This window comes from Ictalurus furcatus, chromosome 1, assembly GCF_023375685.1.
Source record: "Ictalurus furcatus strain D&B chromosome 1, Billie_1.0, whole genome shotgun sequence".
Lineage (NCBI taxonomy): Eukaryota > Metazoa > Chordata > Actinopteri > Siluriformes > Ictaluridae > Ictalurus > Ictalurus furcatus.
In genome coordinates, this window is record NC_071255.1 from 21,822,690 (window position 1) to 21,842,282 (window position 19,593).

General features: G+C 43.9%; 1 protein-coding gene across 3 annotated transcripts in view; it reads right to left on the reverse strand.

Annotated features, from left to right (window-relative positions):
• The window catches only part of si:ch211-1i11.3 (mitogen-activated protein kinase kinase kinase 5), a 32,002-nt gene extending 12,879 nt beyond the window's left edge, over nt 1–19,123 (reverse strand). For 2 of the 3 annotated variants that reach the window (XM_053632258.1, XM_053632252.1), the window contains exons 1-17: nt 18,333–19,123; nt 18,019–18,158; nt 16,754–16,941; nt 14,962–15,130; nt 14,201–14,307; nt 13,929–14,099; nt 12,843–12,955; nt 12,365–12,524; nt 12,106–12,256; nt 11,397–11,501; nt 10,794–10,843; nt 9,856–9,951; nt 8,630–8,714; nt 6,417–6,550; nt 5,994–6,121; nt 5,599–5,735; nt 5,391–5,496 (exon numbers count right to left, since the gene is read on the reverse strand). In XM_053632258.1, coding sequence (XP_053488233.1) covers nt 5,391–5,496; nt 5,599–5,735; nt 5,994–6,121; nt 6,417–6,550; nt 8,630–8,714; nt 9,856–9,951; nt 10,794–10,843; nt 11,397–11,501; nt 12,106–12,256; nt 12,365–12,524; nt 12,843–12,955; nt 13,929–14,099; nt 14,201–14,307; nt 14,962–15,130; nt 16,754–16,941; nt 18,019–18,158; nt 18,333–18,660 — 2,368 coding nt within the window. In that variant the 5' untranslated portion in view covers nt 18,661–19,123. Of the gene's footprint in view, nt 1–5,390; nt 5,497–5,598; nt 5,736–5,993; nt 6,122–6,416; nt 6,551–8,629; nt 8,715–9,855; nt 9,952–10,793; nt 10,844–11,396; nt 11,502–12,105; nt 12,257–12,364; nt 12,525–12,842; nt 12,956–13,928; nt 14,100–14,200; nt 14,308–14,961; nt 15,131–16,753; nt 16,942–17,077; nt 17,198–18,018; nt 18,159–18,332 lie in introns of those variants that run through there. The other variant, XM_053632268.1, reaches the window with a different exon arrangement.
• Between the last annotated feature and the right edge of the window lie 470 nt (nt 19,124–19,593).

Sequence of the window (19,593 nt, forward strand, 5' to 3'; positions counted from 1 at the left end):
ACGCACGCGCACAGCGACACACACACGCGCACAGAGACACACACACGCGCACAGAGACACAGACACACACGCACACACAGACACGCACACACAGACACGCACAGAGACAGACACACACACAAGCACAGAGATACACACACACAAGCACAGAGACACACACACACAAGCACAGAGACAGAGACACACACAAGCACAGAAACACACACAAGCAGAGACAGAGACAAGCACAGAGACAGAGACAAGCACAGAGACAGAGACAAGCACAGAAACACACACAAGCACAGAGACAGAGACAAGCACAGAGACAAGCACAGAGACAGACAAGCACAGAAACACACACAAGCACAGAGACACACACAAGCACAGAGACACACACGCACAGAGACACACACGCACAGAGACACACACGCACAGAGACACACACGCACAGACACACACACGCACACACGCACAGAGACACACACACACGCACAGAGACACACACACACGCACAGAGACACACACGCACAGAGACACACACGCACGCACAGAGACACACACGCACGCACAGAGACACACGCACGCACAGAGACACACACACACAGAGACACACACGCACAGAAACACACACACACAGAGACACACACACACAGAGACACACACACAGAGACACACACACAGAGACACACACGCACGCACAGAGACACACACGCACGCACAGAGACACACACGCACACACAGAGACACACACGCGCACACAGAGACACACACAAGCACAGACACAAGCACAGGCACACAAGCACAGAGACAGAGACACACACACACGCACGCACAGAGACACACACACGCACAGAGACACACACGCACAGAGACACACACACACACGCACAGAGACACACACACACACACACAGAGACACACACGCACAGAGACACACACGCACAGAGACACACACGCACAGAGACACACACACACACAGAGACACAAGCACGCACAGAGACACACACACGCACACACAGAGACACACACACGCACGCACAGAGACACACACACGCAAGCACAGAGACATACACAGAGACACACACAAGCACAGAGACACACACAAGCACAGAGACACACATAGACAAGCACAGAGACAAGCACAGAAACACACACACAAGCACAGAGACAGAGACAAGCACAGAGACACACGCAAGCACAGAGACACAAGCACAGAGACAGAGACACACACACACGCACGCACAGAGACACACACGCACGCACAGAGACACACACGCACGCACAGAGACACACACGCAAGCACAGAGACACACACAGACACACAAACACACAGACACACAGACACAGACACAGAGACACAGAGACACACACACAGAGACACACACACAAGCACAGAGAGACACACACACAAGCACAGAGAGACACACACACACACAAGCACAGAGACACACAGAGACACATAAGCACAGAAACACAAGCACAGAAACACACACAAGCACAGAGACAGAAACACACACAAGCACAGAGACACACACAAGCACAGAGGCACACACAAGCACAGAGGCACACACAAGCACAGAGGCACACACACACACAAGCACAGAGACACACACACACACAAGCACAGAGACACACACACAAGCACAGAGACACACACACAAGCACAGAGACACACACACAAGCACAGAGACACACACACAAGCACAGAGACACACACAAACACAGACACACACAAACACAGAGACACACACAAACACAGAGACGCACAAGCACAGAGACACACACACAAGCACAGAGACTCACACACAAGCACAGAGACAGACACACACACGCACAGACACACACACGCACAGACACACACACGCACAGACACACACACGCACAGACACACACGCGCACAGAGACAGAGACAAGCACAGAGACAGAAACATACACAAGCACAGAGACACACACAAACACAGAGACACACAAGCACAGAGACACACACAAACACACACACAAGCACAGAGACTCACACACAAGCACAGAGACAGACACACACACGCACAGACACAGACACGCACAGACACACACGCGCACAGACACACACACGCGCACAGACACACACACGCGCACAGACACACACGCGCACAGAGACAGAGACAAGCACAGAGACAGAGACACACACAAGCACAGAGACACACACAAGCACAGAGACACACAAGCACAGAGACACACAAGCACGCACGCGCACAGACACACACGCGCACAGAGACACACGCACGCACAGAGACACACGCACGCACAAAGACACACACACGCACAGAGACACACACACGCAAGCACAGAGACATACACAGAGACACACACAAGCACAGAGACACACACAAGCACAGAGACACACACAAGCACAGACAGACACACATAGACAAGCACAGAGACAAGCACAGAAACACACACACAAGCACAGAGACAGAGACAAGCACAGAGACACACGCAAGCACAGAGACACAAGCACAGAGAGAGACACACACACACAAGCACAGAGACACACACACACACAAGCACAGAGACACACACAAGCACAGAGACACACACAAGCACAGAGACACACACACAAGCACAGAGACACACACACAAGCACAGAGACACACACACAAACACAGAGACGCACAAGCACAGAGGCACACACAAGCACAGAGACACACACAAGCACAGAGACACACACAAGCACAGAGACACACACACACAAGCACAGAGACACACACACAAGCACAGAGACACACACACAAGCACAGAGACACACACACAAGCACAGAGACACACACAAACACAGAGACACACAAGCACAGAGACACACACAAACACAGAGACGCACAAGCACAGAGACACACACACACACAAGCACAGAGACTCACACACAAGCACAGAGACACACACAAACACAGAGACACACAAGCACAGAGACACACACAAACACAGAGACGCACAAGCACAGAGACACACACACACACAAGCACAGAGACTCACACACAAGCACAGAGACAGACACACACACACGCACAGACACACACACGCACAGACACACACACGCACAGACACACACGCACAGACACACACACGCACAGAGACAGAGACAAGCACAGAGACAGAGACACACACAAGCACAGAGACACACACAAGCACAGAGACACACACAAGCACAGAGACACACACACACACACACAAGCACAGAGACACACAAACACAGACACACCCACACAAGCACAGAGACACACAAGCACAGAGACACACAAGCACAGAGACACACAAGCACGCACGCGCACAGAGACACACACACGCGCACAGAGACACACACACGCGCACAGAGACACACACGCGCGCACAGACACACACGCGCGCACAGACACACGCGCACAGACACACGCGCACAGACACACGCGCACAGACACGCGCGCACAGACACGCGCGCACAGACACGCACACACAGACACGCACACACAGACACGCACACACAGACACGCACACACAGACACGCACACACAGACACGCACAGAGACAGAGACACACACACAAGCACAGAGATACACACACACAAGCACAGAGACACACACACACAAGCACAGAGACAGAGACACACAAGCACAGAAACACACACACAAGCACAGAGACAGAGACAAGCACAGAGACAGAGACAAGCACAGAGACAAGCACAAGCACAGAAACACACACACAAGCACAGAGACAGAGACAAGCACAGAGACAAGCACAGAGACAAGCACAGAGACAAGCACAGAAACACGCGCACACACACACACAAGCACAGACACACACACAAGCACAGACACACACACAAGCACAGACACACACACAAGCACAGACACACAAGCACAGAGACAGAGACACACACAAACACAGAAACACACCCACACGCGCACAGAGACACACGCGCACAGAGACACATGCACATGCGCACAGAGACACGCACGCACAGAGACAGAGACACACACACAGACACACACACAGAGACACACACCCAAGCACAGAGACACACAAGCACGCACGCGCACAGAGACGCACACACACACGCGCGCACACACACGCGCACACACAGACACGCACACACAGACACGCACAGAGACACACACAAGCACAGAGACACACACACAAGCACAGAGACAAGCACAGAGACAGAAACACACACACAAGCACAGAGACACACACAAGCACAGAGACAAGCACAGAGACAGAGACAAGCACAGAAACACACACACACACAAGCACAGAGACACACACAAGCACAGAGACACACACAAGCACAGAGACACACACGCGCACAGAGACACACGCGCACAGAGACACACGCGCACAGAGACACACGCGCACAGAGACACACGCACATGCGCACAGAGACACGCACGCACAGAGACAGAGACACACACACAAGCACAGAGACAAGCGCAGAGACACAAGCGCAGAGACACACACACAGACACACACACACAGACACACACACACAGACACACAGACACAAGCACAGAGACAGAGACACACACACAAGCACAGAGACACACAAGCACAGAGTCAAGCACAGAGACAGAAACACACACACAAGCACAGAGACAGAGACAAGCACAGAGACACAAGCGCAGAGACACACACACAGACACACACACAGACAAGCACAGAGACGCACAGAGACACACACAGACACACACACACACACAGACACAAGCACAGACAAGCACAGAGACGCACAGAGACACACACGCGCACAGACACACACGCGCGCACAGACACGCGCACACAGACACGCGCACACAGACACGCGCACACAGACACGCGCACACAGACACGCGCACACAGACACGCGCACACAGACACGCACACACAGACACGCACACACAGACACGCACACACAGACACGCACACACAGACACGCACAGAGACAGAGACACACACACAAGCACAGAGACACACACAAGCACAGAGTCAAGCACAGAGACAGAAACACACACACAAGCACAGAGACAGAGACAAGCACAGAGACACAAGCGCAGAGACACAAGCGCAGAGACACAAGCGCAGAGACACACACACACACACACAGACACACAGACACAAGCACACACACACAGACACAAGCACAGACAAGCACAGAGACAGAAACACACACACACAAGCACAGAAACATACACACACAAGCGCAGAGACACAAGCGCAGAGACACACACGCAGACACACACACACACACACACAAGCACAGACACACACACACAAGCACAGACACACACACACAAGCACAGACACACACACACAAGCACAGACACACACACACAAGCACAGACACACACACACACCCACTAGAACACCAATAAACATAGAGGTGTGAAAGGTGTGTTAATGCACAGTCACTGAAAGACAAAGGTCACCTGTAAAGGTTTCTGTACAAGGGTTGATTCCTGCTAGTCTTTTAGATGTTCCAAAATCAGATATCTTGAGTACGCCACTGTAGGTGTTGATCAGGACATTATCACCCTGGTGGGAAGAGAAAAGCAAGAGCAATTGAAGAGGAATCAAACGTAATATGTTTAATGCATTACGTAGATGTTCTCACTCTTAGCATGAACCCAAATGTACCTTGATATCTCTGTGAACTATCTGGTTATCATGGAGGTATTTCAGTCCTTCTAGAATCTGCTTGGTGTAGAAGACAATGGTGGGCTCGTTGTCTTTAAGAGGACCCCACTTTGACCTTAAGAGTGAGGACAAGCTTCCTGTGAAAACAATGAAAAGTGGCTTGTTTTTCTTTTTTGGTTACAGCTCTGTCTGCTCGTGTGTGCACATGTTGCATTCTTACAGACAAACATTCCCTGTACTGCAAAGAGCAATGTGCCAAAGGCACTTCGTGGCAGACAGAAATCCTCCCACACGCACACAGACACTTCAAGAATTTCCGGCCGACCATAAATGTCTGAATTTCCACACACAATGTTAGTGACGTTATTAGAGAGAATAGGGTGGAGCAGCTTTACCGCCTGGCACCTCCTCCATGAAAATCTTGATGAAGCCATCCTCGCTGAGAGAGCCCAGGTACTGCACAATGTTGCGATGCTTCAGTCTCTTGTGCAAGGCGATCTCTTCGTGGAGAGGCTGAGAGTAACTGGCAAACACAAATAGATGCAAAAGTGCATGGAGAGAGAAAAAAACGTAGTTCTAATAGTATTTGCTAGTTGAAAGTAATAACGCTTGATAAACACTTTTAAAAAGTTTAAACAGGCTTCAAACTCTCATGCAGGAAATGAGCAAGCCCTTGAGAACACAAGGTCAAATCTTTTTCCATTTAAACACAAGTGCTGGATAAAAACAAAACAAAACCGTAGATTATATCTAGTCAGTTTAATCAAGCATGCTGCACGATAAAAATGGCAAAAATGATAAACTGAGCATGACCATACGTGCGGTCTTTCTCTGGGATCTCCTTGATGGCGATGCGCACTTGATTACTCAAGTCTCGTCCAGCATACACCACTCCAAACGTTCCTCTCCCCAGCACCACCTTCTCTCCGTTTTCTCCTTTCTCATACATGTACTGGGAGAAATACAGCATCGGAGGTTAAAATGGAAGCTGATATTTTTGTCACAAGATGTTGAGCAGAGACTGGAAACTTTGACATGCATGCTGTGACTGGTCACATAGTGAAACCTGTTCATTGGGAACCTGTCATTTAACGTACCATGATAAATAAATGTTAGCTAATCATCACAGTCATTTCTTTAATTACTTAAGCATGAAATAACATGACAGACCATGAAGGCTGTGTGAAACAACCCTACGTGAAGTGGATTATTTTTGTATAATTACACGTTTTTCCACTTATACAACAATTACAATATGTATTAATGACACACATCATGCATTGTAATTATTTATAGTTACATTTAAATTTTATGGAACATCACTAGAAGTTAGTTGCTATTATTGATATGCTACAGCAGTTATAAACACTCGTCCCCTGGTGAGCCTCCCTTTTTCCCCCTCTCTCTCATTCTCACGCTCTCTCTCAAAAAAATAATAAGACAATACAAGAAGAACTCAATTGCCTCCGCTACCAATTTGTATGCCTGGAATACCTTTAAAATATAATTCAAACAGAAAAGAAGCTATTGAGGAAAACCTATTGTAGACATTTGCCCTTGACCCGGTTTGGATCAATTCCAAAATCGAATCAGTCCATCTGCTGGTTACAGAGATAATTCCACATAAAGCATTAAACCATTTGTTCTTGAAACATCATGCTAACAATAATCTCGGACAGACGGACGATCAACCTGAAAACATAACGCCTCCACCACCTAGTGACGGAGACATAAAAAAAAAACGCAGCTTCGTGTGTTACCGAGAAACTAGACCAGACTCCACAGTCCTGCAGACTTCCTGTTTCAGGAAACTTACTGACTTTTACAAAGCATGGACACACGAGACTCCTTCCATAAATGCAAAATAAACATCTACTCGTGGAAAACACATTTTCTTTGTTGAACAAAACCAAGTTTTTTTTAAAAATATCCATTAATTATTAAGCTTAAATTATGTACAGCATCCGGCATACAAGTCCCTGTGTGTGAGCTGTTACTATAGAAACAAGGACATATTAGAAAGAGCGCATTAACATAAACCTTCGTTCATGTTACAGTCAGAACTACTGTCAGAACCGTCCAGTTGCATAAAAGTAGCCCACACCTTCTGACCAATCTGATTTAAGAATTCAACCTTGCCGTGGCACAATTATGGAAAATCTGGATGAACTGATCATCAGACATCAGATATGTACAAATCTGTATATACACACATTACCCATTCTATTTAATGTATAAAATATCTACTACTATAAACCAGATATTAGTGTTGCCACAATACTGGAATTTCTAACTTCGATACATTGAAAAATATGGATACTCGATACCATTGGACACCATGGGGAACTATTAAGGGCATAAAACATTTGATTTTTATTAAAAGATAAATATAGCAAGGCAATAACATGACAACAAGGTATATTTTTACATTAATAAAAACTTCTTGAGGATGTGCACTTGTTCAAAAGCCTCTGAGATCGTCACATTTAAAAGCCAATAAAGTGCAAGGATAAAACAAAACGATGCAATCTTATGTATTTTCAAATAAAAATGAATATCTTTCACAGAGTATTTTAGGCGCTGTTACCAACCATGTCCTTCAGGTGCTTTGCTAAATTAGCGTTGTTAACACCTTCTGTTAGCACTGCTCTGTAGCAACTCCTGTATATTTGCTTGCTTGTGTCATTCGGCTTTCCGTGTTCATTTGCCTCAAATCTTGAAATATTTCCAAATAGCACTACTGCTGTGCCATCTTTCTAATAGCATAACTAAATGCTATTCAACCAGAGCGAATGAGACGAGAAGACAGCACTGTGAGTGAGTGATAGGAAGCGGGTCTATGTGGGCACTGCGGTGTTGGGTTGAAGAGAGATCGAGAAAGCGCAGTTGGTATCAGTGTATCGATACTGCGGAAAATATTCAGAATTGATGTGTACTGAAAAAAATCTATATTTTTGACAACTCTACCAGCTACATTGTTCACTGCTTCAACTGTAAGGAGATAATGAAATGTTATGAAGGTAGTACTGACCTCCAACAGACCTTCACTCTCCAAGCTGGAGTCGTCCCCTGCACCTTCTCCGTGACTGATCAGAGAGCTCACCAGTTCACAGAATCTGAGTAAAGAAAGTCATACTCGCATGTGCACAATAGAAACCCAAAAAGAGGCATTTAAAAGAAATTACTCATTAACATGATTTACCATGGAAACAACCCTTTTCTAGTTATTGTTTAAATAAGCCAAAAAAGGCTAACACATTTCCATTGAGTTGCACGAGACAGTCAGTGCGTTTACATGGACAACAATAATCCACTATTAACCCGATTAAGACAATACTCTGATTAAGAAACTATCATGTAAACGGCAATTTTTAATTACCTTAATCCGACTAAAGTCATGCTCGAAGTAAACACAAATCGAATTAAGTCATGTGGAGTACTTCTGTTTTAGTCACATTATCGACGTGTATTACAGACATGTAAACACCTTAATCACACTATTAACATCGTGTGAGAGTTTTCACTGCATTTTGCAACAGGACACGACCACACACGGCAGTGCTCAACCGTTTTACGGCGAACAAGAGAGCACGGCTTCATCCCAAACCACATACTTGCCTACTATAGGCCAGTAGTAGACGAAATACATGTATCTCGGCTACTATATAGTAGGTAAGCACACGGTTTGGGACGCAGCCCACGGCTTCAAGCAGTCGTCTATTAGCACGTACAGCATGAAAAATAATTAACCGTTCGTAAAAATTTAAAATAAAAACACACAAAACTGTATACACGGTACCATAACGAAGACGAACTGTATGTTAATACGTGAAATTCTGGAGGGACGTCGGATGGCGTGGCGCGGTGACGTGTGCCTTTAATGACGTGTGCCTTTAATCTAATTATGTGTTATAACACGTAACACGGGTACATGAAATGAGTATTCTAAAAGCGACTCATGTAAACACTTTAATCACATTATTATCTTAGTCAGAGTAAGGTCAATAATTAGATTACTGCTGTCCATGTAAACGTAGTCATTGAAATGAAATCAGGCCAAAGAACACTTTCTAAGAAGAAAGTCTCTTATCACCAAGACATGGCCAAAGTTACAAAGAACAATGCTGGGTGGAATTTTCCTGTTTGATATATTTTGGCTCAATCTTAGAAACAAATTCAACTTTACAGTACAGATCTTGGCCTAAACATACAAGAACAACATTACAGTCTCGACTTGCAGCTTTCTTTGGCACTCACCCTTTGCAGTGCAGATCGCTTGGGAAGCACAGCTGGAAATCATCGGAGTTGTAAAGCACATACAGGAAACAGCTCCGCTCATCAAATTTAGAGACACTAAAAGTGAAACATGACAGATCATGTAATTATATATAATATTACATATTATATATATAAAAAAAAAATTTTTTTTTTTACATTTTTTTTGGTAAATGGCGCACTTATATAGCGCTTTTATCCAAAGCGCTTTACACTGTCTCATTCACCCATTCACACACACACACACACACACACACACACTCACACACCAATGGTAGTAGAGCTGCCATGCAAGGCGCTAACTTGCCATTGGGAGCAACTTGGGGTTCAGAGTCTTGCCCAAGGACACTTCGGCATGTGGAGTCATGCGGGCCGGGAGTTGAACCGCCAACCCTACGATTAATGGACAACTCGCTCTACCACCTGAGCCACAGCCACCCATATATATATATATATTGTATATATGTTGCAAACATGTAGCTAGAAAGAAAGCCACCTACTGCTCTGAATGCTGTTTGGAAAAAAAAAACCCCAAGAGGAATGTACACAATGATGTTGACCTGTAGCCAACATGACTGTCATGCCCCAGTCACAAAAAGGAAACTACAGAAATAGCCAAAAAAAAAAAAAAAAGAAAGAAAGAAAAGAAAGAAGGAAAGAAATCAGGAAATGAACAGTAACCATCTGGGGGAATAAAACAGAGAGAGATTCAGACAGACAGAAACAGGGAGAGAGAGACAGAAAAAGGAAAGAAACAGAGAAAGAGAGACAGAAAAAAAGAGACAGACAGACACACAGACAGAAACAGGAAAGAGAGAGAGAGAGTCAGAGAATGTGCACATGAAAAAATGAATCAGACAGAGAAAGAAAGAAAGAGGCAGAAACAAAAAGGAGAGAGAGAGAGACCCAGGTGTCCATACCTCACTCCACGAATTGCTGATGCAGGGAATGTCCACTCATGTAGGCCTTTCTAAATGTGGCAAGAAATAATTGAACACGAACGAATGAACGCACATGCACTTGCGAATGAACACACACACACCAGCATGCATGCTTACACACATGGTATCTAGTGAGACAGACAATGCAAAGTGTACAAAGCATTTGATATGTATGGCATAATATGGCAGCATGGTGAAACATATTCTAGTCACATAATGAACAAAAGTGTACAATTTCTGAGATGATACAGCCGGTTTATGATTGCTGTCTTGTTCTTGCTTAAGTAACACCCAATAGCATACAATATTCATGTTCAACAACCTATACACAGTGCTGTTCCAGCCTGTTGGGTGTAAACTTCACACTAATGTGTCACGTTACAAACAGTCTAACTAAACCCCAGCTGTGCTAACTGCGATAATCAGGTATACTTTACACACTGACAAGTAAAACCCTCCTCCTTCGATTTCTTAAATTATTTAAACATCCTTTTAATAATTCAGTATTACTGCCAGTGCCGTTCAGATGGAACTGAGGGGAAGTTTAGCAGAGCAGACAAGCGCATGCAGCATGGTGTGTACCTGTAGTGGTGTAACGTGTCTCAGCTGCACGGTGCGGCTCTTGTCCTCCTCACACACGCTCAATAAGCTGGGCTGGAAGATTTTAGTGGGCTCTAGGATCAGTACCTGCAATGACAGCCATTACAGAACTCATTGTCTTTTTTTTTCTTACTGAAGTTGCTGTTCAAGCTTGAGTGGAGAAGAGATCTCGACAAACTTCTGGAACACTTCTCGCCCTACGACTTTGCCTGATTCATCCTGATACATTACTTCTGCTCCAAGCTTCCACGCTCACGATTCGCTTTATGTGATGGTCCCACATAGATACCTTAAAGATGCGAACTTCCCAAATAAACTTCATGGCCAAATCTCACCATTGATTTAATGGATAATCTCTCCATATACTGTAGACTTGTACCTAGGACCTGCTGCTGTAATTAGAAAGACTGTCCTCTGCTCATCCCAGGACTCCTATTAACAATATGTTCAGACTGAACATCTTTTGAACACAATCTGGGGTCTCCCAGAAGAGGGTGAGTTCCCTTTTGGTTCTGGTTCCTCTTCTGGTTTCTTCCTCATGTTGTCTCAGAGTTTTTGCTGCTAGCTTGTACATTGGGGATCTAAATATAAATCTACATCCGGATTTCTGTGAAGCTGCTTTGTGACAATGCATATTGTTAAAAGGACAATACAAATAAATACGATTTAAATGAAGAGATTGAACTCGTACAGGGCAACGTGCTGTAGAAAGAGTAGGTTTGCATGCTTGCACATGAAGCTCCATCCAGAAGTCGACAATTTCCTGTTTTGGGTGTTTCACCTCTGGCGGTTTGGCAAACTGTTTGTATAGAATGTATGTCTCCATGACTGATCCAACATACCTGTAATAAAATCCAGAAAGTACACACCAAGGCAAAAGAGTACACACACGTTAATCCCTGGATGAATGAGTGATAAAGTATTAACTGGACAGGAGTTGTGGCACTCACCACATTGGTGCTTTGAGACGGTAGAGTTTCTCTGAGGCTTCGATTACTTTCTTGTGTTCATTGGCCAGAATACCAGCCCCAAGGTAGAAACCTACATCCCAGTAATCATGCATCTTCTCCAAACTGCCCTTCCTACCGAGCAAACTGCTGAGAGTGACGCCTTTCCCCCGGAACAAAGGAAGTAGGCACAACGTTACACAACAGCTTCAGTTTCAGAGAAATCAGATACCTTTTATGCACAAAATCTGTTATAGTGTCAAAAACCCAAGTGAAGTTTAGAACTAAAAACAATCTTAAACAAGTACACAAACAAGGGAAACGACATCAGGTCAACCGAAACTTTACGGCTTCTCTAAATGGACAAGTTATACATACATGTTATATACAAGCTATATATATATATATATATATATATATATATATATATATATATATATATATATATATATACACACACACACACACGTTACAGACATACCGATCTTTCTCAGCTCAACAGAAGAATCAAATTCATGGCCGGCAGCCATGAGAAGCACCACGTTGTTAATGCCCGAGTGCAGTGAGGGCTCCATTTCAAACGCCTTACCATACCTTGGAATAAACATGTGGACATAAAGAATCAGACAAGACTGAGTTATAACAGCCTTCTGAAGAACAGAGCAGTGTCACAAGATTAGACTACTAACTCATTATGTGCACCATCATTTTCATCACCAACAGAAGGGTCACCAATACTCTGAGATAAGGCTCTCTCCAAACACTTCTACACCTTATCTTAATCAAAGGATGGCTGTCTCCCAAAAAAAAAAAAAAAAAAAAAAAAAACCACCACGCATGCACATGAACAACATGGTGAGCCAAATTATTGTGTTAATTGGTAGGCTCAGTAACACTATCATTTTCCATTCATTTGAGCCGAGAGAAAATTAAAGATTGTAGTCTAACTTATATCGGCAGGGGTCATCAGCTGGAAGACGGTGATCCAGATGTGGACCTGGCAAAGTATTTCAGAGGACCGAACTGAATCCTTGGGAAAACAATACTGTAGTAGAGCTGATAAACATATGAAAAACTGATGGTGGGACCAGAAAGGGCTCATGGGACCAGAGAGTAGCTAAAGGACTGAGGTCATTAGTACAGAAAGGGGAGAGTTTTCATAGACTTCATTAGATTTTACATTATATTTCATTTAAGCGCTCTGGTCTGATTAGCAAACTGACAACATGGCTTGTTTAAAAAGGTTCATGACAAAAACAATATTTAAACATGAGTGGACAGAGTGTGTTTATTCTGTGTATTTAAGCCTGTGTTTATTCTCCCCACATCAAATTCTAAATATATGTGTCGAATGTTGCTAGTAAAAACTGGTAAATTATGCCACCGCTACAAACCACTCATTAATGGTTATGAATTCAAAGCTAGCGGTTTTCACCATTCACTCATGTTAGTTGCTTAATCTGACTTTTGTATAAAAGGAATTTTACAAATTTGAGTTAAACACCCCTGATGTAGGGAGTACAGATGTGAGGCAGATTATGGATAGGGACTGGGTGCAGTTTCTCACCAGTAGCAGGCCTGATCACGGCAGTGTACATCCTTGAGGCCGGAACTCAGGAACATGTCCTTATATATGCGTCCACAGAGACAGTATACGTCTGAGGCCACTGGCTCTCCTGACTGTAGTACGGGCAGAATGACTGATAGGGCTTTCTCACGGTCACCCTGGCGATTCCTCCTGAACAGATTAGTCAAAAGTACATGTTTGATTTAAAAATAGTCCAGATTATGAGTCGTGATTATGACTTCCTAGTGTCACGAGTAAATACAAAGGCTTACCTATTCAGAGCAAATATGTACTGAAACTTGATATTTGGTTGTGTAGCCACTGCACACATGGGCAAGTCATTCAGGGTTTCCACCAGATTGATTATGGACTCGTAATCCTGTAAAGGAGTCCAATATTAAATTACAATCTGCCAGTCACTCATTTTACAAACGGCTGTCACAGTGATTGATTTGTTTGCCAATTACAGGACATAATACAATTTCATTATTTTGCGACACAACTTCATGCATCATTTACTCAGAATCTTGACTTCCAGTTTTATAGCATTAATCCAGAATAGGAAGAATACTGTCTTAGAGTGCTACAATGGGATTAGACGTTAAATATTTTAATCTGTGTGGTGACACTTTATGTTGTGGATGCATGGTTTGTTTACTGACACAGTACCCATCTGGCACATAAAAACAAGACACACAAAATCTTAAAGCAGGCCACCATCACACATATTGGAAACACTTGGCAACAAAAACTTTTAATGGGTACTGGCTGATACTCAGAGCTCTGATATTGATTTTAATATCTAAAAGAGGGACCAGTCCATGCAAAATACAGTAACAAAACCAGGAGTGATGGAAAAAAATATCTTAATATGGTCCAGTCCTCACCAAGCATTTGTAAGCAAGAGAGAGGGGACACAACACATCATAACCAGACTGTAAACCATTTAATATGGTAACAGAGAAAATTAGCACTATATTTCCAGGCACGCACGCACACAGAATTCATGCTTGACCATAGTGTAAAGCCTGACCTGGATATCACGATAAGACAGCAGTAGATTCATCACTATATCAGGGCTAAGCAGCTCCACAGTGTCCAGGCGTTTCTGGATTCGGTTCAGCTCCTGGCTCAGCGATTCCCCACTGAAACGCTCACGTGCCATTCGGATCTCCCGCCGGATTGATTCGTGCACATACTCACTACAAAACAGTTTAAGTGAGTAATTTTATCAGCACTCCAGGATAAAAAGATTGAAAAGAATAAGCAACATGACAAGTAGACTAACAGAGACCTACACTATATGGCCAACAGTTTGTGGACACCTGACAATAGCACTGATATGTGGGACTTTCCCAGACTGTTGCTACAAAGTGGGAAGCACACAATTGTATAGAATGTCTTCGTATGCTGTAATATTACAATTTCCCTTCACTGGAACTAAGAGGACCAAACATGTTCCAGCATGACCATACATCTGTGCAAAAAGTGAGGCTCATGAAGACATGGGTTGCAAAGGTTGGACTGGAAGAACTCGAGCAGCCCTGACCTCAACCCCACTGAACACTTCTGGAACACCAACTGCACCCCATGTCTCCTCATCTAACATCAGTACTCTCAGTGTAGCTGAATGGGCACAAATCCCAAGAGCAACATTCCAAAATCTAGTACAAAGCCCTTTGGAGATTGTTATAGCACCAAAGGGGGAACCAACTCCATATTAAGGGCCATGGTTTTGTAATGGGAAGCTCAACAAACATGTGGGTGTGATAGTCAGGTGTCCACATACTTTCATCCACAGGATCCACAGTATCAACTGCACAGAGAACTACTAATTAGAAGCACATATGGTGTGCTAAGTAAACGGTGGTAAAAAGGTATATAATTTATGATGATGAAGATGACATTGTTTAATAAGAAAATTCTTTTTTTTTGCGTTGCTTTGAATAACTGCTGAGGGCTATGAGTGATCCTATTAACAAAATTATTAAAATCCTATTAAATTTAAAAAAAAAAAACACAACTTGTTACAATACTGTGCAAAAGTCTCGTAACAAAAATGCCATAAAGCAAAGATGCATTCGAATATAATAAGATTAAACATTTTCTAGCTTTCTAACTTTCAAACTTCTATAAAGAGCAGTAAACAGCACTAAATTATGTCAATATTTGTTGTGAAAACTGTTAGCATCAGTAGTCTCGGGTAGATTTTGTGCAGTTTTATAAGGAAATTGGCTAGGAAATTGGCTTTTTGTAAGCATTTTGGAAAATTTGCTACAGTTCATCATGAAACTTTGACTGTCACACAATCAGCATTCTTTTTTTTTGTCTGAAAAGTGGTGTATTACAGAATACGTTCCCTTCTTTACTGACATACAAACAGGTTTTCTGTAACGTTTCATTTTAGCTGGAAAAGTAATGCTTGAATCTAAAATGGGGTTTTTACTGATCTAATAACACAGAAGTCATCAAAGAAACGTCGAAGACAAAATTAACATCGTTAAGTGGTTAAGACTTCTGCACAGTACTGTAGATGAGTTATAACAGTTGTATTGTCACTACAACAGTGTTATGTGGCATTAAATGCAATCGCTGTTGAAAATGCGACATCAGCAGACTGTATCGCGGCAGATGAGCTTAATTAGAATATATAATACAAGCAGGCAACATACAGAGACTTACCCTAAAAATTCATTAAGATAAATGGTACTGTTAATTCTGTGACTTCTTATTCCATAGGAATTATCACAGTTTTGAAAACATCCAGGTCAATTAATGTCACATCACAACATAATTCTTTCACCTGGTCAAGTCCTACTACCCACCTTGCATGGACGTGCACATTATCAAACAGCTTCACCAGCTGCTCCACTAAAGGGGTCAGGAGAGGCTCGATGGTAAAGCTAGGCTGCAGGATCTCGGTGATTCCCCGCATTAGAGTCGCATCACAGGCGAACACCTTTCCTTGAGGTGACACCATGTAAGCAATGAAGGTGTAGCTCCCACACTGCTCCTGTGTAAGACATATGCAATCAATTGATCAATCAATAATGGAATTAATTCATTCGTAAACTTTTGGAATGGAATTTTCATAAACAACTGATCACAATGAATATACCAAAACACTTAATATATGCACTTTCACTCACTGGGTGCACTCAGGTGCTGTTTTATTAGATAAACCAACCATACAGGCAACATTACTGAAAGCAGCCCATCTGTTCCCATACTGCTCCTGAATACGTTGTCCATCGATGGAAGGAGACCATCTGAGGACCATCAATGGCCAGATATTATTTGAGGGCTGTTCACAGAACAGTAGTGACCAACCAAATAGTTTCGAACCAAAAAAAAATCTCCAGTCAACAACGTGAAGGGCTAAAGGACGATTAACAGCGATATGTACATGGAGACAATGAGCTGTTGTGTGCTAAACTAACTCTAACATGGCAAGAGGTGCACAAAATTAAGAAAGGGGGGGAAAAAACAGCTTGTACCAGCAGCACACACTACCATGTCAATGCTGTGCTGAGAATAACTGCCTGGTACTCCTATGCCGAGTCCTTAGCACGGAAACATTCATTTTCAGGAACAGCTTCGGGTTAGAGTCGTGGTGGATCTGAAGCATGTCCCAAACATTTGGCTTGAGTAAAGCAGGAATACATAACGGCCCGGACACCAGTCCATCACAGGTCAACACACACACTCACACCAACGTTAATGTAGCTAATTCTCTTACATGCATGTTATTTTTTGGAGAGTGTGGAGAGTAAAACCAGGAGGAAACTCACACAGACACGGGGAGAGCGAACAAATCTCCACACTCAGAATTAAAAGCATCGAGTTTTGTCGTGAGACAAAGCAGCACTACCTGCACCACCTTACCAGTGATGGATGGAAAATAGGGTCTGAATGGCTAAGGACACATGTTGACTGCAGCCACAATAAGTCACTGTACACCTACAAAGTGAATCTGCAGGGTAGGGGGATCTTACATGAACAGAAAATAATGGCTCCTGCATATACACTAATACATAGCTGAATGTCATTTTTCTCTCCCAGTGCCAAAAAGTTTCACTGAGCCACCCACCGTGAGAAGCTGCAGGTCAGTCTCTTGCTTGTTGCAGTACAATATGATGTTATTGGTCATGCTGAAGCTCTCTCGAACACCCAGGTGATAGAAGAGAGAGGGCTGGCTGAGAGAATCAGTCATCTCAACTATGGCAACATCTGCAGCAACAAGAAAACAGCAGAAAGCAAATAACAGTTTAGTATTTTAGCAATCTTGCGGAATAATGTCAGAAGGCTGTCTGTGTTACAGATAGTGCTATACATTTACACTGAGCACTCATTCTCACACAGCTTTCTGGAAGTTTCTAGTTGTTGAAGCGTGTCTGCACTTGCCTGCGTTGTAGAAAGTATCCAGTGTGTTGGCTGTGGCGTGTGCAATAGACTCAAACGGGACGGTTTGGAGCTCGGCATGGGAATCCGCACACGCTTCCCGAACACACCGCAGAGAAAGATTTTCCTCGCTTTGCTCCACTGAAGCGTCTTCTACCACAACATAGACCACAGACAGCGCGCGGCTGCGGCTCCGCGGTGACGTAACGCTCTTGTTAGCGCTGAGCTCCAGCGCCAGAGCGTCCTGCCATAAACTCCCAGCCGAAACCTGAACAGAGTTTCTCCTTTTCACCTCGTGCAGGCTCATGCGCCTGCGCTCGCTCGTGTACATCGTTTCCTGCGTGTCTCCTACCACGTTAATAGTTCAATCCCATGATTTCCGACGACTTCGCAATTGCATACCTGAACTCCAGCGCGACGCTGTCGGGTAATTACGCAGGTGGTATAGAGTGGGCGTGGCTTCTATGCTCAACTTCGCCTGACGCATGTCTTTCCCCGCCTACTTTCGCTATCGCGTTACTCCAGATGTGGGAGCGCCATCTTTAGTCAATATTTCACTGGAAATTCATTCTGTGACCAAAATACTCGAGAACTCCGGGGTTTTGCAGTACTTGCAGTACACCCACAGAGCTTAGACTGCCGTTTTGGGACACGGTTTGACGAGTTTTCAAGTACTGAGTCTTAGCCTAGAATAAATTGTACAGCTGGTGCAAGGGATTTTACCATTATCTGTCCTTAATGATATCCACTAGACATAACATGCCAACAGTAAGAAGCAACAGTTTACCAGTAGACATCCAGAGGGACCATTACAGTTTCCATTAAAACCAATACAATTCCCATTATAACCATTATAAATTCTTTGTGGTTTCTAAATGGTAAATGGTCTGCACTTATATAGTGCCTTTTAACCTTAGAGGTTCTACAATGTGCTGTTTCTCATTCATACACACACACACACACACCAACCAACAGAGCTGCCATGCAAGGCACTACTAGCCTGCTATCAGGAGCAACTTGGGGTTCAGTGTCTTGCCCAAGGACACTTCGGCATGTGGGCCGGGAATCGAACCAGCAACCCTGTGATTAGTGGAGCGAGAGAGAGAGAGAGAGAGAGAGAGAGAAGCTTTGACACTATCTGGCACCAATGATTATTTTATAAACTTATTGAATGTGACATAGGGGGAAAAATCTATGACCTTATTAAGTCAGCGTACACTGAAAGTAAATACAGAATAAAAATTAACAACAAGTGAACAAAATA